General features: G+C 52.1%; 1 protein-coding gene across 1 annotated transcript in view; it reads right to left on the bottom strand.

Moving 5' to 3' along the window:
• Positions 1 to 4,482: 4,482 nt before the first annotated feature.
• The window catches only part of SAMM50 (SAMM50 sorting and assembly machinery component), a 31,310-nt gene continuing 14,400 nt past the window's right edge, over positions 4,483 to 21,392 (bottom strand). The window contains exons 10-15 of the mRNA XM_055394512.2: positions 20,521 to 20,607; positions 17,675 to 17,745; positions 16,345 to 16,412; positions 11,490 to 11,636; positions 10,332 to 10,473; positions 4,483 to 4,689 (exon numbers count right to left, since the gene is read on the bottom strand). Coding sequence (XP_055250487.1) covers positions 4,644 to 4,689; positions 10,332 to 10,473; positions 11,490 to 11,636; positions 16,345 to 16,412; positions 17,675 to 17,745; positions 20,521 to 20,607 — 561 coding nt within the window. The 3' untranslated portion in view covers positions 4,483 to 4,643. The remainder of the gene's footprint in view (positions 4,690 to 10,331; positions 10,474 to 11,489; positions 11,637 to 16,344; positions 16,413 to 17,674; positions 17,746 to 20,520; positions 20,608 to 21,392) is intronic.

The raw sequence follows: 21,392 nt of genomic DNA, 5'->3' as shown, positions 1-21,392 counted from the left end.
ACCTGATTTCAAACATTTCGTTTTCTTTCAAACGCAGCTCTCTGCTTTCTGTTCTAGACTAAGGCATACGCTCCTCTCTGGTGATCTTTAACCTAATGCTGAAGCCGAAGCTCCAATCCTTTGGCCACCTGATGTGGAGAATGGACTCACTGGAAAAGACCCTGATGCTGGGAAAGATTGAAGGTGGGAGGAGAAGGGGATGACAGAGGATGAGATGGATGGCATCACCAACTCAATGGACATGAGTTTGAGTAAACTCTGGGAGTTGGTGATGGACACGGAGGCCTGGCGTGCTGCCGTCCATGGGGTCGCAAAGAGTAGGACAGGACTGAGCGACGGAACTGAACTAACCACACAGTGCATTTGAGCACACCTAACATTCAGAAAACAAAGATCATGGCATCTGGTCCCATCACTTCATGGGAAATAGATGGGGAAACAGTAGAAACAGTGTCAGACTTTATTTTTTGGGCTCCAAAATCACTGCGGATGCTGATTGCAGCCATGAAATTAAAAGACGCTTACTCCTTAGAAGGAAAGTTATGACCAACCTAGATAGTATATTAAAAAGCAGAGACATTACTTTGCCAACAAAGGTCCGTCTAGTCAAGGCTATGGTTTTTCCAGTGGTCATGTATGGATGTGAGAGTTGGACTGTGAAGAAAGCTGATCGCCGAAGAATTGATGCTTTTGAATTGTGGTGCTGGAGAAGACTCTTGAGAGTCCCTTGGACTGCAAGGAGATCCAACCAGTCCATTCTAAAGGAGATCAATCCTGGGTGTTTATTGGAAAGACTGATGCTAAAGCTGAAACTCCAATACTTTGGCCACCTCATGCAACAAGTTGACTCACTGGAAAAGATGCTGATGCTGGGAAAGGTTGGGGGCGGGAGGAGATGGGGACAACAGAGAATGAGATGGCTGGATGACATCACCGACTCGATGGACGTGAGTTTGAGTGAACTCCGGGAGTTGGTGATCGACAGGGAGGCCTGGCGTGCTGTGATTCATGGGGTCGCAAAGAGTTGGACACGACTGGGCTACTGAACTGAACTGAATTATCCTAAAGGTAGGTTTATCTGGTCTTAAAGAAGCAAATTCACAAGGAATATAGAAAGATGGTAACGATAACCCTGTATGCGAGATAGCAAAAGAGACACAGATGTATAGAACAGTCTTTTGGACTCTGTGGGAGAGGGCAAAGGTGGAATAACTTGGGAGAATGGCATTGAAACATGTATATTATCATATGTGAAACAAATTGCCAGTCCAGGTTCAATGCATGACACAGGATGCTCGGGGCTGGTGCACTGGGATGACCCTGAGGGATGGGATGGGAAGGGTGGTGGGAGGGGGATTCAGGATGGGGAACACATGTACACCCGGGGCGGATTCATGTCAATGTATGGCAAAACCAATACACTATTGTAAAGTAATTAGCCTCCAATGAAAATAAATAAATTTATACTAAAAAAAAAGAAGCAAATTCACAAACTAAAGAGAATTCTTAGCTTCAGGAGCTGTGGGGGTATGAGGAAGATGTCAAAAGTGCAGGGTCTATGCCAGAATCAAGGGGAAGAATTAAGGGGAATTAAGAATTAAGGGGAAGTGTGGCCTGATCTTTGTCAGCAGGGCCTGCTTGACTGTCCTTTGCTTCAGTGACCGAGACCCTTGGTAGCACAGCCTCTTTCCTCCTTGGATAGTAAAAGCCTTGCAGACAACAGACAGGGGGTCAGGGGTCGGGGGAGGGGGGACACGGGTGGCGGTGGCTCAGCTCTGGGAGCATGTGGCTGATGAAATTTGTAAAAGGTCAGAGTGCAAGGGCAGAGACCACCACAAGGTCATGGTAACGGGCGACACGATGCATCAGGGACGGTTTTCTTCTGTAGGCATTGAGACAACTATCTTTGAAGCTAGCCTCGGTCACATGCACAAGGTGACTGGCCCATCATGTTTGCAGGAAGGGAGATGTCAGCGTTCCCCTTCAGAATGAAGACACGAAGGCTTCGTGTCTTGGCCCATTCTTTTGCAGTGACATGAAGCCTGATTGAACAAATATTGAACTCTAGTCTAATCCCAAATGCTCAGGTATTTAGAGAAAAATGAAGTCAAATTAAGATGCAAAGGGAATTCCCTGGTGGTCCAGTGGGTAGAACTCGGTGCCTTCACTGCCGAGCAGCGGGCACAGGTTCGATCCCTGGTCTGGGAACTAAGATCTCACAAGGCGGGAGGCGCAGCCAGAGACTTGTGGAGGTAGGGTGGTGCTCTTCACACTCCTTTTTATGACATCTTTCGCTCTAAACAGCAGCTATGAAGCTCAATCCACAGTGAACTGGCCTGGGCTCTGGTCTTCCATGGACAGCACTTTGTGAAGGGCTCCTGACTTCCTGCTCCGATCTGCCCACTGAACCCCACCGAGAAGGGACAGAATTCTGATCTTACCCCGTGTCTCCACTTCCACTCCACCCTGTGAAGAAGCAGCCGGAGAATTGTGTTTGCCACTGAAACCCAGCTCCTGACCTGGCAGGTGGCCAACCTGCTGCGCTTTCATTAAGGAGCTGGGCTGGCGACCCGAGGTGACCCGGCCCTGCGTGATTAAAGATGCACTGTTTCAAAAGTGATTTCTTTTTGGATTCTCCACCAGAGTAGGAGATGAATTCACAGAAGTCATGGAGTCTGAGAGTCTGGGTTACCTGGATTTTTACTGTTCCTAATTTGTAGCCCGAACACAACAGAGCTGTGCTGTGGGTTTCTCATTTTGCCAAATGTATCAATGTGAAACTGGAAACAATAAAGCAACTCAGGGGAAAAAGTATATTCTCCCAGGTTCCCAGCTATTAAGAGAGGTAAAATTTTCTCCTTATGTATCCTCTGCAAAATCTCCATCGTTCACCTGAGGCGGGGATATGCCTCGGAGGCCTGAGTGCAGGTGGGTCCCTGGACTTGGGCGCCCTTGGTGGGGATATAAACCAGGCAACGGGAGGACGAAGCTGAAGGGTACTGAACCCCAGCCGAGGGGTGGGGGTGGGGAGGGATATCCAATAGGAAAGCTCTCTGGCTAAGGCCCTTTGGGGCATCCCCTGCACCCCTGGACATTTTTACAGGGCACCGTTTTTAGAAGAATTCAGAGGAGGTTTAAATTGTTAAAACCTTCTTCTCATGTGGCTAATTAAGTCTACCCTAAAATATTACTTTGAGAGACAGATGTGTTAGGCACCTAGGTGTGTTAGGCAGGATAGAGGTTCCCCAAAAATGCCCATGTTGTAACTCCTGGAACCTGTGGGTATCTGACTCAGTGTGGCTGGGGCATTATTAGATTGTGGTAGAACTAAGGCTGCTGACCACCTGATGGTAACATCAGACCAGACTGGAGTGTCCGGGTGGGCCCAGGGGTCACAGGGGCCCAGAGACAAGGCAAAGAGTCAGAGGGAGACGGAAGATCGAGCTGCGGGCTTTGAAGACACAGGAAGGGGCCATCAGCCAGGGATTGCGGGCGCCTTGGGAAGCTGGGAAAGGTCAGGAAACCGACCCTCCCCTGGAACCTCCAGCAGGCACAAGGCCCTGCGGATGCCCTGGTTCCAGGCCAGCAAGACCCATTTTGGACTCCTGGCGTATGGACTGCAAGGGGACAGCTCTGTGTCACGCTGAGCCTCTAGGTCTGCGGTGCTTTGTTAGGGCAGGACGGAAGTCGATTCACACGTCTTTATTAACGAGGTGGCTGCGCCCCCCTCCCTCCTTGCCTCCCTGACGTCAGGCTGCTTCATCCTTGCCGGGCGCTCATACTGGCTGAGATGACCCCGCGCCTGCAGCCCCGCACAGGCCCTTCTCAGCCAGCATCGAGTCAGAGCACGCACGCCCCCCAGCGGCAGGCTCTGCAGATCGCTTCATGGAGAATGCCCATCGCGGTCACGAGAATTTGAGGCGGGGGCTCACAGCAGCTTTGAGAAACAGCCCAGATGGACTATTTCAGACAATCCACCAAGAAATATAATAGTAATGATAATAATGAGAGTTGTTAGTCACCAAGTCCTGTCTGACTCTGAGACCCTATGGACTGTAGCCCACCAGGCTCCTCCGTCCATGGAATTCTCCAGGCAAGAATACTGGAGTGGGTTGCATTTCCTCCTCCAGGGGATCTTCCTGACCCAGGGGTCGAACCGGCATCTCCTGCACTGGAGGCAGATTCTTTACCATGGAGCCAGCCACCAGGGAAGCCCAGTGATGAGGATAATAATAACGCTTTCTAATGCTATTTTACAGTTTGCAAGTAGGCATCCCATTGCTGATTTCACCTAATCTGTGGGACCCGAGCACTGAGATCCGAAGAGTCTGGGATGAAAGGGGAATCGGGAGACGTCTGACACGCCCTCCCACCCGGGCGGCACGCATGAAGGAACGCACACAAGGTCACCTGACCTGGCCTTCAGGAAAAGCAGCATATGCAGCTTCGGAAAGGAAATCCCATCCGTGATGCAGCCGAGTATTTGTATTTGAAAATTTATTGACATGGTTTCCCACAAGGACTGCAGTCGAAGGATCCATGAAACATGTTTGTCTGGAGAGAGAGAGTGTGGCCCCGAGAACCTCAGTGCTGCCCGCGCCCTGGAGCCGCTGCTGGGGGGGCCGGAGGACGCTCCGCATCCGCTACAGGAACCTGATCCCAGCTCCGAACTGGACTCCGTCACAGATCCTAGAAAACAAAGCACTTTCTCTTAAGGCAGGAAGTCAGCGCTCGGGTCTGCCCTGCTCGCCCCGCCACTGTCGGCTCCAAGACGCGCATGTCTCAGACACAAGGCCCGGTGCCCCTGCCTCTCAGGAGGCCCGGGCCCTCCTGCCCACCCGGCCTCGCCCGCTGGCCCTGGCCACTCCCTCCTCAGCTCGTTTTTAAGGACCAGCCTTTGGAGGAAGGATGAGGGAACGAAACTGGAGACACAAACCCCCCCTCCCTGTTTCCTCCTCTACTCCTGTGTCCCCAGTCCTGACCTGAGTGGAGCCAACAGGAGGATCTAGAAGAGAAATAGTCACCAACAATAAAACTGGTGGCAGCAGTGGAGGTGGGTCGGGGGGGAAGCTTTATTTCTAAGGCTACCAGGATGACCCAGGGAGGTCAGGGAGGGAGCCGGGAGGAGGGCAGAACCCAGAAGAGTTCCAGGGGCCTGTGGCAACAGCAGAACCCACAGCCCCGCAGGGTTTGCCCTGACCACCGCTTTGCAGCCTGCTCCTCTAGCAGCAAAGGAAGGACACAGGAGGTCACGTGGGTTGCAGCATCAGCCACCCGCTGAAACTTTCACAGGTTCCCTTCTGTGCGCTGTTGATCACCAGCTGACAGGCCGCTGGGCCCAAGTTCAGATGGGCAAGGGGGCCGAGCAGCAAGGAGGCGGCTGCGGTCACGGCAGGGTCCTGGGAGCCAAGCTCCACACCCAGACGCACACGTGACCAAGGGCCCGGCCGTGCCCATGATGGCCTGGCCCCTGCCCCGGCCGCACGCAGCACACAGGCTGAGAATCACCAGCTGAGGTGTGTTCCCAGGACCCTCCCAGCAATGGCGGTGCCCACCAGGCCAAGAACCGCCCCCCCGCACGGAGGGTGGTCTCCCGCACTGCCCACCTGCTGGCCGGGCTCAGGGGCAGGACCAAGGCTGTAGGAGGACAGAGGGTCTGAACACCTGGGGGCCACAACCGCAGGAAGCAGAAGCTTCCAGCGGAAGCAGAGTTCCAAATCCTAACCGGCAGCTGACGAGGATGTGTTTGTGCAACAGAGCGTGTTTTTGCAAGTTCTGAAATTTCCAGAAAAAACAGACAAGAACACCCCCCTCATTCAGAGGAGAGCTGACATTTCACTGTCACAACACCTGTGTCCTCCCTCCTCCCTGCCCTTAGAACTTGAGACGCAGGAAAGATGACAGAAAGTGGTTTTCAGCCTGACTGTGAGCAGGGGACAAAACAACCTGATCAGTTAAGAGACGCGAGACAGAGATTCACTGCTGTTGCCACTGACTGCCTGCAGGGTCAGGGGTGCTCACCGACCGACGGTGCCAGCAGAGGTCACCTGACCAGAAGGGACGGCCACAGTCCAGCCGCCACGCGACCCTGAGTGCACCTCACTGCTGTCCTTAAAGGCAAAGTCCACAATCAGGACTGTGACTGTGTTTGCACAGCCTGATCCCACCGAGATCCAAACAACGTGTCTTTACCTTTTATACTTTCGGGTCCATAAAAGGGGGTCCAGTGCCTACATTCGCTATTTAGGAAAATGTCTGAAAATAGGTTACAGGATAAAAATAAGTCACGTCCTAGGTTTATACGGTTCAGAAACAGGCAAGCATTCCAATAAAGGCTCGTTTACTTGCACTATAAACAGATTAAACAACTTTACAAGCCCACGTTTATGTTCAGAGACCGTATAAACGTGTCACAGGAAAGATACCCGCTACACATACCCAGAACGGTGTCGCCGATGCCAGGAGCGTGCAGATGGCCTCACCAAACGCCCGCCATCCTGTTCTGTGTCCCCTGTAACTTGTAAGCTTGTAACTCAGGAGGCACCTCAGAAAAGTCCCCCGTGTCTTCAGTCGCCCCCTCCCGCTGGCACGGTCTCCGGCCCTGCAGGGCCCCCCAGCATCAGGCTCCCATCCTCCCCCTGCAGGGCCCGCGCCTGAATCTGGCACAGGCAACTCAGAGGGAGGCAGGCTGATGAGGGCCAGAACTCAGAGACCCTGGTGTGTGCCCAAGGGGGAGAGGCCAGAGGAGACGGGAGGGGATGAGAGTGCCTGGAACTCAGGCCCCGCCCGGCATCAAGGGCCGCCCCATGCCTCGCTTCTGCCCCTGCTGAAGGGGTGCAAACTGGCGCCCACAGGCATCTCCTGTATCCACCCCTTGGCTCCAGCTGTCTTTCCAGAAGTTCCGGGTCAGGCATCGCGTCCTCCAGGAGGCCCTCTCACACTCTCAGCAGCCGTCGTAACCCTTTTCCTGTCCTCCTCCGTCACTGACCACACACTGCCCGCCCCAGGCAGAGCCGCCCTAGTTCTGAGCAGGTCTCCAGGGACCACCGTCGGCAGGACACAGAGCGGTTGCATCAGAGCTCAGAGACGGTGCCCTACGCCCCCTCTGGTACAAAATGCACCAAACATTTCACAACGGTTTCCATTTCTATAAAGATCTGAGATCCTAATTACAGAGTGACTGCATTAACTCGGGGGTGTGGGGGGCAGTTTCTATGGATGATCTGCACACACACAATTCCCCATCCTGCAAGCTGCTGATTTTAGAAATGAAGATCAAACAACTTCCAGTTCTGATGATAAGACTTCAGACGGAGCCACACGCTCACTGGAGACAGCCCCCTGCACAGGGATGCCGTGCACGACAGCAGGCGCTGCAACCACCGCGGCCCCAAAACGGGCCCACCACGGCCCAGGGGCGGCGCGTTCTGGCGTCCTGGTCTTTAGACATCCCATGCATGGCCTGCTCCCTCCTTCCGGAATGCACATCTGATATTAATATCTGAACTACATTTTTCAAATTTAACCTGAAGAGAGTGAGCAGAGGGGAGAGGGGAACACACTTGCTCCTTGCAGAGTCTGCGAGGAGAGTGGACCCAGCCGGGCTCCCCCAGAGCCTCGGATTCTGGGAGCACAGCGACACCCAGTGGCCTCTGAGGACAATGCACCCACACTTCCAGTCTGAAGGTCCCGAGGCCTCCCCAGAGCCAGCAGGGCGGGCCCAGGTCACACAGCCAGGAGACAGGCAGGGGCTGGCCCTGTAACCCATCCCCAGCGCAGCAAGCCCAGGGGCCGCGGCCACTCCTCTGCGGCTGAGAGTCACGGTGAAACAGACCGTACAGCTACAGCGAAAACCCTACCCACGTGTCCAGGCTGCCCTGTAATAATAAACATTTATAACCTATTTACTAGTATGATCGGGACTAATATTAAACATGGTTAATCTCCACCAAACAATCATCATGGAAACAGCCTGGGTGCTCTCTGAGACAGAGAAGTTGGTAGCGAATTAAAGTGTGAACGAGGAGATGAGCAAGAGACAGAGAAGGTTCTCATCTTCGCACGCCTTTTGCCCGCGGTGTGGGGGGCGGCACAGCCTCGCCGCAGGCGTCTTTGAGCAGGTGGTGGGGTGCTGGGCTCCTCTGCTGGTGTCGGGGACAGAGGGAACGGCGCGCACTCTGGTCTCAGAGGGCTGGGGCTCCCTGGCACCCGACGGACACACACACACCATCGTCCCGCCCACCCAGGTACATTACGGCTTGGGAAGTGCCAGCTCAGATGGTTCTCTGTGACTCCATCCAGGGCGGGTGCAGGGTCAGCACCGCACCTCGGCCGCCCCCTGCAAGGATTCAGTGAGCACCTGGGTATTCCGCCAGGGAGCCCCGGGTCCACACACCTGTGCCAGGCGGGCAGCTAAGATGCCACCGAGCGCACAAGCCCGGCTTTGGGCACAGTGCCCGATCCCCCACGCTGCACTCTCCCTGAAATCAGGACACGTCACCCATCTCTATGACCTGTCTCCATCACAGTGAGCAGCCCCGGGCACACTGCAGACGGGGAGGGAGCGGGGGGACCCGGCGTGCTTCCCAAGGGAGCAGCTGGCCGGGGCGAGCGCACCAGTCACAGCAGCAACATGAGGAGCAACCAGCCCTGCTGACAACACACCGGGCACGGCTCTCCAGGCGCGGGGTGCTCCCTCACCCAGTCCCCAAACCGGCAGAGCGGTCACTGCCACCAGCGCCCATCCTCTGGATGTGATAACAGAGACCCGGAAAGGTTACGCCACTCACCCCGGGCCACACAGCAACCGAGCTGCGCTCCGAGCCTGGGCTGCTGGGCTCCAGAGCACACCCAGCCTGAGCATCCAGACCCTCCTCGGCTCTGCTCCGTGCCAGGAACAGGCAAGGCGTGGAAGGGCATTGACCATGGTCAGAGCCGCAGACCCAAGAGGGCGTGGGGAGGAAGGGCTCCAACATCATGGGCAGCCTGGCCCGAGTCAGCCTTCCAGCGAGACAAGCAGGGCAGACTGCGCTGGGCCAACGGCCACAGGGGACTCGGGTGATGGATGTCGACCCGCAGCTGAGAGCACAGCCCTGTGAAACGGTCCCTGACACGGCTCAGCGTGCTGAGCGAAAAGACAAAAGGGAGCAGAGGCGGCACAGGACCCCCTCCACCATCGCAGACCACAGCTCGGCGCTGGACGCCTGGGCAACGATGATTCAGCATCACAGCGGATCGCAGACAGAACGCCGAGGAGAAAAAATGCACAGCCATCCAGACTCCTGAAGTGTGTGCGTGTGAAGATACTCAGAGGTTAACAGAAACACGTGGCCTCCCCACCCGCACAAGCTGAAGCCTGAACCCTAAGCCCACATGACGGGATCTGGGGAGGTGACCCAGTCACCACAGACGAGGGAGCTTAGCCAAGACGGGGTCCTGGGTGGGCTTAGGGTCCTTGTGAGAAGAGACACCAGAGAGCTCGCTCTGTCCCCAGGTAAGGATGCAGTGAGAAGGTGCCATCTGCCAACCAGGAAAGGGGCCCTGCGCCACAAACCGAGCCTGCCAGCACCTTGATCCCAGCCTTCCCAGCCCCCAGACAGCGAGGAATCCAGGTCTGCTCTCAGCCCCGAGTCTGCGGTATCACAAACTAGCATGACAATACCTCTGGGATCTTGAACTTTCTAAAATGCACACCAAACACTTTGAGAAACGGAATCAATTTCTTCTTCAGCACAAATCAATGACAGCTGGAGAAAGGTCATATAGATGGTTCCCCTGATGCCCAGAGAAGGCTCTGGACTACGCGTCTTCTGCAGCCGGAGCAGAGCTGTGTCCACCCCAGCCTTTCGGGCTCCCAACCTGCAAAGGCCCCACGGCAACAGTTCATCCCTCTCAGCACAGACCAGCAGTGCCGGCCACCACCTCCAGCCAGGCCTCCAGGGGGGATCCCGCTACTCGGCAAAAAGTGAAAATAGCGTGAGGTGGGGGGACGAGGACACCCCACGGCCTGTCCTCCAAACCAGATGGAGACAAAAACCCTGCGGAGAAAAATCCCTGTATTTTCACTCCTTTGCCAACTACTCAACTTCTCCTGAAGTCCTGAATCTTAAAGGCTGCTGGTGAAGTGACTGCTGCTGCTGAGCTGCTAAGTCACGTCTGACTCTGTGGCCCCGTGGACTGTACATGCCAGGCCTCCCTGTCCTTCACCATCTTCTGGAGTTTGCTCAAACTCCTGTCCATGCAATCACTGATGCCAGTGATGAAGCAGGTTCAAAACAAAGGGCGGTGACGGGAGAGCACCACGTCCTCTCGAGAGGACCCCCCGCACCTACCTGTCCCCGCGCTGCACGCCCATGGGGACGCAGTAGTTGAGCTCCAGCCGCGCAATGTTGCCCAGCCTGAGGACGATGCCTGCCCCATAGGACCAGCGGATGCACTCGGCCAGCTTCCGGATGTGGGCTCTGGGGCCCTCCCCTGAAAAGAGAGGGGAGGGGGCGTGACCAGCCGCACGTGGCCCCCACGCTCTGTCTGCGGACAGCCCCAGCTCTCTCTCTCTCCCCGTGTGGGTCTGGTCATCGTGAGAGCCAGGTCCGACTCTTCGAGGAGAATATACGGGAGTGACACGGGGCCCAAACTCCAGGCAGGGCTGGGGACCGCACCGCCTCGCCGCCCAGGAGGACGCAGGCCTCTCAAGTCTCCGGGCCTGGCGCGTTTGCTCCCTTTGCCCAGGAGAGCATTTCCCCCAACCCGAGCACCCAGGGAGCGTCACTCCAAGTCATGGTTTCCAGATGCCTCCCACGCCCCTGCTGCTGGATACGTCTGTTTCCCCTCGCCCAGCCCTGAGCTCTGAGAGGAAGAGACTGGCTCGGTAGCCTTAACAACGGCACAGGGTTACTGCTCGAGAAATGTTTGCTAAATAAATACTTGGTTTTTTTTTTTGGCAAGAGAGCACCAGATGACTTTTCACGCGTGTTTCAGTCATTTGACCAATCGCTTTGCTCTGGGCGTCGTATCAGATGATGTAGGCATCCAAGGCGAGCACGCGCTGCATGCTCAGTTGTGTCCAGCTCTTCGTGACCCTATGGACTGTAGCCCATGAGGCTCCTCAGTCTACGGAATTTTCCCAGCAAGAATATTGGAATGGGTTACCATTTTCTCCTCCAGGGCATAGTTGGTACATTTAAAGATGACATAATCTAAACCAGGGGCTTCCCACGTGGCTTAGGGGTAAAGAACCCACCTGCCAATACAGGAGACACAAGGGACAAGGGTTCGATCCCTGGGTCGGGAAGATCCCCTGGAGAGGGAAGTGGCAACCCATGCCAGTATTCATGCCTGGACAGAGGAGCCTGGCAGGCTACAGTCCAAAGAGTCAGACACGACTGAGCGACTGAGCACAGCAGTCTAAAGGAGACAGATACCGACTCGTGTCCTGTGCGTTTAAACATAAGGTCAGGTGTGCCGACGGGCCGCTAGAGTCCAAGTCTTACCGTAGTTGAGGTTGCAGAGGTTCCCTGCGTTGAGGAAGAAGTGTGTCCTGAAGAGCTCGCCAAAGCCGCCCTGGCCAGGCCGGAAGGGTAACGGGGTGTACAGGTGCAGCCCGCCGGCCCAGTAGGCTTCCCCGCCCAGGTAGTCACCTAGGCAAGGAAGGAGCACAGATCAAAAAGAGGTCACAGGTTCAAGACCACCCCGATGGCCCACCACAAACAAGAGCGAGGGGTTTGCTGTGATCAGGACACACTCTGCCCGGGCCCAGGAGCAGCTGCTCTCCTAACTGCTGAGGCTGTCAGCCTCCTTTTAAACGATGTTTCTTTTTCTCTTGGTTTCTTTTATAATTTGCTTTAACTGAAAAAAAAAGCTAATACATCATTTAAGAAAGAATGAAACCAGTAATTGATCGTATCTGTGAAATGCTTAGAATAAAACAAGCGAACTAATAGAAATCGGTTTCTCCACAACTGCAGATGACTAGATCATTGTTGATTGGCAAATGAAATGCATTATTCTGCAGAAATTTCAAGACTGCACTACAGACAGACAAAACGGAGAAAAGGTCTCCGCAGTTTCTAGAAATGGTCAGACTCGCTATTAACCCAAAGGAACAGAGGGCCTGCTCCCCGCTGCACAAGGAGGCTGTCCCAGCTCAATGTCTTCACAGAAGAGGCTTGTTCTCAAAAGTTCATGACCACTTGGGGTTTTTCTTTGTTTGTTTACATAATGCATAATATTACAAATAACTTCTACAAACGTCCCTACTATTTCAACTACAAATAGCCACAACAGTAAAATAACAAGAAAACCCTCTGAATTGTTTATACTTTGTTACTGAATACTATTTGTAAAGTGCCTCAGGCTCCTTTAATACAAAAGGACCCGACCATGACAAAGAAAACTACAGGTTGTCTCCAAGATTAACCTCAAGGGATGAACTGCTTATTCACCCCTGTCAGCACTGAAGTTCTAGAGGAAACAACAGACTGAGAGCAGGAGGTCAACCGGGTCCGCTTTTCATTTCCCAGCAAGTGTTCCTCTCCTTCCTTAAATAACCTCTTTTATTCTCATCATGGGAGTACAAAAAAGGAAATTCTCCTTTAATTTCTACCATTAAGAGAAAACCAGCTAACATCCTGGTGTCCTTCCTTTCAGTGAATTACAATGAAACATTAAATAAAAGAATAAAATGTAAGTATATATATATATACATATCTTTCAGTCCCGATTTTGTTTTCATTTACTGTACTATAAGCACTTCCCTCTAATACTTCTCATTCTTTGAAAATGTGGTTCTGATGCCTGAATAACCACATATATGGACCATAATGCAATGACCTGTGGTTCAGTCGCTAAGTCATGTCTGAGTCTTTGACCCCATGGTCTGTAGCCCACCAGGCTCCTTTGTCCATGAGATTTCCCAAGCAAGAATACTAGAGTGGATTGCCATTTCCTGATCCAGGGTATCTTGTGGGCCACAGATAGAACCTGCCTGGTCTCCTGCAGGTGGTCTCCTGCGTTGGAGGCTGATTCTTTACCAAATGAGAAACCAGGGAAGCCCGATGTAACGATCTACCCCTTGCCTACTGTTCTGTTGGTGCTGAACTTCCTGAGAGTGGATGCTAACCTGTGATGGGCTTTTCTGCACACACATGCTTTTAAACCGTCTTGAAGTATAATATACACACAAAAAGCACACACATCCTCAGTGTACAATGCAGTGAATTTCCAGGCCCAGAACACACGATACAGTGACATCCAGACCAAGAGACAGACACACGCAGCGCCCTGGGGAGGCCCTGTGCTCCCTCCTAATTACCACCCACGCCAAGGGCAGCCATCGCCTGTGGCCTGACAGCACAGGTCTCTTGGCCCGGCCACCACACTGCGCACAGATAGAATCACAGAGCGTGCGCCTGCAGGGGCTGACTTTTTTTTGGGGGGAGGCGTATGTTTCTTAAGTTTGTTCAGGCCACCCCACCAGTGGCTCTAACTTGCTCATCCTCGTTGCTATATGATAAACCACAGTGTAAAGACACACTATTTCGTTGCCTACCCTATGGCTGATGGGTCTCCAGTTTTCAGTGCTATTATCCATGTGTGTTAGTCCCTCAGTCATGTCCGATTCTTTGCGACCCCTACAGACTGTAGCCGGCCTGGATCCTCTGTCCATGGGATTTTCCAGGCAAGAATACTGGAGTGGTTTGCCATTCCTTTCTAGTTCTTGTATGTTTTAGGCTCTTGATAAATATTGTCAAACTGCTTTCATGAAAAGTTATGATGATTTACACCCTTGCTCACAGAATCTTACTAATGGCCTTTTAATAGGTAATTGAATAAAACATCACTGTGTTTTAATATTCAGGCAAATGGAAGACTCCAAAATTTTTATCTAGTCACTAAATAATACTTACTACAGTGAAAAAAGAAACTGTTACTTTTCCAAAAGAAAAGGACAGACTAATAAAAGCATCCTAAAAGCAGATGAAAACAAATAAATTATATTTTGTACAAAAATTTATGCCATGGATGATCATTATTTTTAATAATATAAAATAGGAAAAACGAAGATGTTTAAAAAAAGTTAAGAAAATCTGGATAGACTATTTTATAATGTAACAACGTGTCCTATCTAAATGATGTTTTTCATAACACGTGGCAATTCTCTAATTAAATGTCAAGGACTGGAGAGAGTCCCAGAAGCAGGAATGCTCACACTCTGCTAGACACACTATGATTGAGACAAGCTTTCTTGAGCACAATATAAACCCTTGAGGAAACTCAAAATCCATTGATCTAGCAATTCCAACCTAGAACTTTATATGATAGAGTAAAGCTTACAGATAAGCACAAAGATTTGAGTTAGGTTATTCACTGACACATAGTTATTTAAAAGAAAACAGTCTAAATGTCTAACACTTGGGATTTGGATTAGAAATGTCACAGTATGGCAAGAACGTGAAATATGCAGCCATTAAAAATGATAAGGCTTTTATCTTTCTGCGTCATTGCTGGTGGGAATGCAAAATGGTATCACTATTTTGGTGGACAGTCTGGCATTTTCTTTCAAAGCTAAACATAATTTTACCATACAATCCAGCAATTACACTCCTTGGTCTTTACCCAAATGAGCTGAAAAATCTTACGTCCAGATTAAAAAAAATTGCACACAGATATGTCTATCAGCTTTACTTGTAATTGTGAAAAATTGGATGTCCTGCAAGTAAGATGTCCTTCAACAGGTGAATGAATAAAACGCCCTGTGGAACAGCCATACGGTGGGGGGAGTATCATCTGGTGATAAAAAGATTTGCGCAATCAAGCTATGAAAACACACAGGGGACTGAACCACTATATTGGACACCTGAAACTAATAATACTATAAATCAACTATACTCCAAGATACACACACACACGTAAGCAAAAATTTAATAAATACAATGACCAAAAGAAGAAACAAAAGACAAAGAGGAACCTGTAACGCGTACTGCTTCATCACAAAAGCCAGTCTGCAAAGCACACGTACTATACGACTCCAACTGCATGACATTCGGGAAAAGGCAAAACCATGGAGGTAGTGAAGGCCAATGGCCTTCGGGAACGGAGGAGGAGGCAGGGAGGGAGTAACGGTGAGTGGCCATCGGGAACTGACGGGGAGGCAGGGAGGGAGGAACGGACAGGGGGAGCGAGGTGAACCTTCGGGGGGAACCAGGCTGCAAGGCACCCCAACAGCAGATACACGCTGCCATCCGTCAAAACCCGGACCCATCACAGCACAGACAGGGGATGCCCACGGAACCATGGAGCTTAGTTGGTAGTGACATGTCAGTACCTGGAGGAGGAAGTGGCAACCCGCTCCGGTATTCCTGCCTGGAGAGTCCCACGGACAGAGGAGCTGGTGGGCTACAGTCCATGGGGTCGCACAGAGAGGGACAAAACCGAGCGATTCAGCAGCCGCAGCAGCATATCACGGCTGGCTCATCAGCTGTGACAACCGTCCAAACTAACACAGGATGCCAGTGATAGAGGGTCCTACGGGCACGTACGGTGAGCTCTGCACCTGGTGCCCAATTTTTCTGTTAAACCTAAACTACTCTCAGAAATAAAGTCCATTACACCCGGTATAGAGGCGACATTTTATGAATCACTACGCTACACAACTGAAATTTATGTAATATTGGAAACTGTATCTCAGCAGACAAATAAGCTTAACGTAAACGTGTGAAAAATTTGGAAAGTGCAGAAACACACTTTAAAAAACTTACTAAAATATCATTCATCAGTCCCATCACCCAGATAAAACCATAACTAATGTTTAGCTGTATTTTTTCTAAGTCTTTTTATAAAAATGCATGTTTATTGTTTACTTTTACTATGTGCATTTTTTTAAAAAAAATTTTTAATAAAATACACTGCTTTAAAAAATTGTAATTTGTCAATGAGATAAAATAAGCAGCCATAAAAAAATGATACTTATTCCTATAAACATCTTTTCATATACTGTTATTGAGGGCGTGGTGGGAGAAATAGGTGAGAACACAAGTATGTAAACAAAAGAAAACGTGTGTGTGGACATGTGTGTTTAAACCACATGACGCTCACAGCCTGAGGCAACGGGATCACAGGTCACGCTTGTGTCTCTTCTGCTTAGCTAGACTTTCTCATTTTTTATCATTTCCTCAACAAATAAACACCTTTCCAAACCTGCTGGGTGATGGATGCTAGGCGTCAGTTCCGCTGGTGAAACACCAGTATCTATCGTTTTGGTAATTTAAACAAATACATGGTTCAGAAATCAGATGTAAATGTAGCTTCAATTTTTTTCAACGTGGTATACTTTGGGGAAGGACAGACCTTCGCTCTGTGGCCCGACGCTGTGCATGCTGAAGCCCCGCACGCTTGTGGGTCCGCCGAGGTAGAACCTGGAAGAAGGGCGAGCTGTCAGAGGAAGTCACCGGCACACACCGCAAGGGCAGAGGGCGCACACCCGCTTCTGGCTGGCCCACGCCCCGCGCGTCTCAGGACGAGGGAGATGCACGCGAGGATGCAGAACGCCATCAAAGTCCAAGCTTTGGGGGCGGGGAGACACTTCATTGTATTACAAACTGTTGGAGTATGAAAGAAAGCAGTTCATACGGGTTATCATTTAGTCACTCAGTCCTGTCCGACTTTTTGCAACCCCGATGGACTGTAGCCTGCCAGGCTCCTCTGTCTATGGGATTTCCCAGGCAAGAGTACTGGAGCAGGCTGCCATTTCTTTCTCAAGTGGGTCATCCCGATCCAGGGATCGAACCTGCATCTCCTGCATTGGCAGGCAGATTCTTTACCACAGAGCTACCAGGGAAGCCCCGTGTATGTTATAGAAACACAGACAAACATTTAAGAATGTCATAAACCAATCCTGTCATTGACAAGCAGGGTTAACATTTGGGATTACAGTGAATCCTTGAACAACCCATGGGCTTCCCTAGTGGCTCTGACAGTAAAGAATCTGCCTGCAATGCAGGAGACCCAGGTTCAGTCCCTGGGTCAGTAAGATCCCCCTGGAGAAGGAAATTTCAACCCACTCCAGTATTCTTGCCTGTGAAATCCCATGGACAGGGGAGGCTGGTAGGCTACAGTCCATGGGGTTGCAAAGAGTCAGACACCACTAAGCGACTTTCACCTGAACAACTCAGAGGTTAATCCAAATATAACCTGTAGTCAGTCCTTGGCGCCTGAGCTTCCGCCACAGCCACAGACTGAACCAGCTCTTGGCCGTGGAGTGCCGCAGTGTTTGCTGCTGAAGAATACCCACCTGTAGGTGGACCCCGTGATCAAACTCAACGTTAGTTCAGGGTCAAAGGTACTTCCTGTTAGTCTATTTTTTGTGAATGTGTATTTGTGTGGGAGTACATACATACAAATTTATGTACACATCTGTATTGAATTGGTGACACACTATATTTTGCATACATTTTTGCATCCTTCTTGTTTTTTAAAAATTAGCATAAAGCTATACAGGGTATTTTGAAATTAGCTTAAACATAAAAACTAAATTAAAATGTGAAATAACTGCTCTCCTAAATAAACTTCTTTGGTAAGAAACCAACCAGAAAGATCCAAAGGAAGCCACTTGCAAACCACCCATTCATTTATTATTATTTCAGTTCAGTTGCTCAGTCGTGTCTGACTCTTTACTCACCTATCAGCAATGCTTGATGGTTTATCACCCATGGGTACCAACATTCCACCCCAGAGAGATGCTGAAAAAACCTATTGAAATAGAAACAAACAACCGTTTTCTTCCAGCATTTCTTTCCTTCCAATGAGTATCAGCAGACAGAAAATGCACTGAGGTCTGGTCGCGGCCTGCATGTCCAGTACAGAGCTCTGGGTTAGGGCATGAAGTCTGTAGGAGGGGAACACCTGGTTCGGGCAAAGGAAGAACCACAGCTTGAAGCGTTCTGAGGATATCTGTGTAACTCGCAACTTCAAATTTCAAGACATGCGAGATATAAGCAAAAAAAAGAAGCCCAAACCCTCAGCAGGGCCTGGCTCCAACACCGGGCATTCCCCTGCCTTTCGAGAAGCCAAGCCCAGTGGGCCAAGCCACAGCTGGATGGGGGAGGGGGACCAGGCCCCAACCAGGCCTCTGTGCCTTGGCCTCATGTCCTGAGGGCACCCGGCATCTCAGGACAGGGAGGGAGCAGGTATGGTGCTGCTACAAGTAAGAAATGCAGGGCTTTGCTGGTGGCTCCCTGGTAACAAGTCTGCTTGCCGATGCTAGAGACACAGGTTTGATCCCCGATCTGGGAAGACCCCAGGTGCCGCAGAGCAACTAAGCCTGTGCACCCCAACTACTGAGTCTGTGCTCTAGGGCCCAGGAGCCGCAGTGATGGGAGCCCTAGAGCCTGTGTTCAGCAAAGAGAAGCCGCTGCAATGAGAAACTCTTGCACCCCGACCAGAGAAAAGCCTGCAGAGCAACGAAGACACAGCATGGCCAAAAATAATCAGATAAACAAACGAACGAAAAAAAGAAATGCAGAGACACACACGTCCAACCCAGCCCTCGGGGACGGCGCCTTCGTCTGACAGGTCAGGGTCCGGGCGGTGAATGGTCCCGCGGGGATCCTACCTTCACACCATGTCATCCCCGCCCAGAACTGGCCCGGCGATGCCTGAGACCACAGTGGGCCCTCTGGGCTCCTGACCCCGGCCGTCATCACGCGCCCCCACATCTCCCGAGCGCCCCACACAGGCTTCTGCCCTACTTGTCCTCTTGGATGTGCAAAGTCCACGTCCTTCAAAGCTGCCCAGAGGGCTCTTTTTTAGAAGCTTCTGTAGGAAGAATCACAGATGAAAACTGGGGCAGAGTGGGCAGAGAGGGCCAAGCGCACGTTCTATTCTGAGAAATCCGTCTTTGCCCAACAACGGGACAGATTGCTGCAGAACAGGGCGAGGGGCTGGAGCCTGGCGCGCAGTGAGGCGGCCGCCCCTCGGACAAGGCGCTCCCGGCAGACTGTCCTCCCCGCCCCCGCCCCCCGACGGTCACGACCTAAGTGGGTGGGGGGGCGACAAGGAGCACTGACTCCCTCCCCCGACACAGGCCCACTGTGCTGCGTGTCCCACTGAGCTCAGTGACCACAGGAGCCCCGGGTGCCCCCACACCTAGGCCTCTCCACCCACTCCCGCCAGCACCAGGCACCTCAATTCTTCAACGCCAGCAGGACGACAAGCCCACCCCCTGGTTCCCTCCTGTCCTCACTCCCTGCTCACCCCACTGAAATCCCATGGCCCGTAAAAAAAAACAAGCTGCTTTATGCACCTCACATGGCTGTCCCTGGACGGGCTGGGGGGGGGGAAGACACCACTGAGGATGGAGGGGCTCATCAAAGACGACCCCCTCTGACCAACGACGGCAAGGTGGCACCCCCGTGGCCACCTCCTACCCCTTTAGTCTGCTGTCCTGTTCTTCACATCTCTTATCACCACCTGCCGGATTACACACACACCTTGCTGCTGTGGGACTCCCCCTTCACTAGCGTGTAAGAGCACGAACTGCTTTTTTACTGGGGTGTTCCTGGTGCCAGACAGTGCCTGGCAGCCAGCCAGTCTGAGAAGGGAGGGATGTATGAACGGATGGATGGACAGGTGGGAGGATAGATGGGCAAGCAGATGGATGGATGGGTGGAGAGGCGAGGGCTGGACGAAGGGAAAGGAGGCTGAGGAAGAAAGGGGACGTGGAAGGAGAAGGCCTGACGGAGCCAAGGAGGGCTGATGGTGTGCCATGGAGTGGGCACAGGAGGGGACTGGAGAGAGCTCGCTGAACTGATCAAGAAACCAGCCCTGGCAGCCTCCGGAGAAGCAGAGACAAAGGAAAGGCAGGGGCCGAATTCCAAGGGCACGGAGTCCAGCAGCGATCGGAAGCAGTGATAAACGGTGTCACAGTCAGACGCGTGTACTGTTTCATCAGAACCCGCGCCTCGCCCCCGGGGTCTAAGGCAGCAGTGGGGTATGAAGAGCTGTCCCCAGCCACCCGGGCACTAGGAAGAGTGGACGGCGGGCACACTGTGTCCCGGCCTGGGGCGCCACTGCCTCGGGCAGAGTCTGGTCACTTGCTCCTCAGCAGGAACCAAACCAAAGCGGGTTAAAAGCATTTACCCGCATTTAAAAGCAGGGATTCCTGGAGAAGCCCAGAGCCCCAGAGACCCAGCAAAGTGAGGTGGAGACGCAGAATTCCGAGGGACGCAACGTCAGGAGGCAGAGACAGCGGCACACTTGTCCTCCGGACACGCTTCTTGACAGCCCTAAGATGATGATGAATGGGGAAGGGGCTCTTCCGCGTGAAATGACTGACAGGTGAGTTTTAAAGGAGCTAATCATCGCTCCTCCCCAGAGCAGCCTCAATTCTGGCCACATTTAAGAGATGACGCGCTTGAGCTTCAAGCACGACTGTTCTCATTTCTTTTTCCGTGCTTTAGATATTCAGTAACTGGGATCTAGTCAGATTCCGAAACGCAGGTGACAAGCTGCTGGCGAGATACTCACCGTGTCAAGGACGAGCTGCTTATTCAACTGAAGCTCAAAATCCTCTTTTAAGAAGCTGACGTCCCCTCCGGTGTAGCCGGCCAGCTCCTGTTGGGGAGGACCCTCAGGTGGGATGCAGCCCGCAGTCTGACTGCAGGGTCACTGCACTCGTACTGCAGGCTGCCGGTCTGTACTTTTAGAAAGGCCACAGACCACTTCTGTGTCCCAGAGGCTGCTTCCTCGTCGTCCGGGACGGTGTCCGGGGCCTGACAGAGGCACCATCAGCACACACAGTACCCGAGAGAAGGTCACTCCTTATGTGTGCCGCGAAAACACTGGCAACATCGACGTTCACTACAGAGCTTGCTAAGGACGGTACGGTGGCTCAGCTGTAGAGAACCCGCCTGCCGATGCAGGAGATGCAGGTTCAATCCCTGGGTTGGGAAAACCCCTTGGAGTAGGAAATGGTAACCTATTCCAGTATTCTTGCCTAGGAAATTCCATGGACAGAGGAGTCTGGAGGGCTGCAGTCCATGGGGTCGCAAAGAGTCAGGCACGACTTAGCGACTGAACAGTAATGGAGGATGACATGACTTGTTTGGCCCAATCAGAAAAAGAGTATTAGCCCGCTTTTCACAATTTCGCACATTTTCATATGAAAATGAGAGAAGGAAATGGCAACCCACTCCAGTACTCTTGCCTAGAGAATCCCGTGGACAGAGGAGCCTGGTGGGCTGCTGTCCATAGGGTCACACAGAGTCGGACACGACTGAAGCGACTTAGCATGCATACATTCATTGGAGAAAGAAATGGTGACCCACTCCAGTGTTCTTGCCTGGAGAATCCCAGGGACAGAGGAGCCTGGTAGGCTGCATCTACGGGGTCACACAGAG

This window comes from Moschus berezovskii, chromosome 6 (assembly GCF_049115385.1).
Source record: "Moschus berezovskii isolate FMDL1 chromosome 6, NW_MosBer_1.0, whole genome shotgun sequence".
In the NCBI taxonomy this organism is placed as follows: domain Eukaryota; kingdom Metazoa; phylum Chordata; class Mammalia; order Artiodactyla; family Moschidae; genus Moschus; species Moschus berezovskii.
Note: the sequence above shows the minus strand (reverse complement) of the source record. Positions and strands in the feature narration are given on the sequence as shown.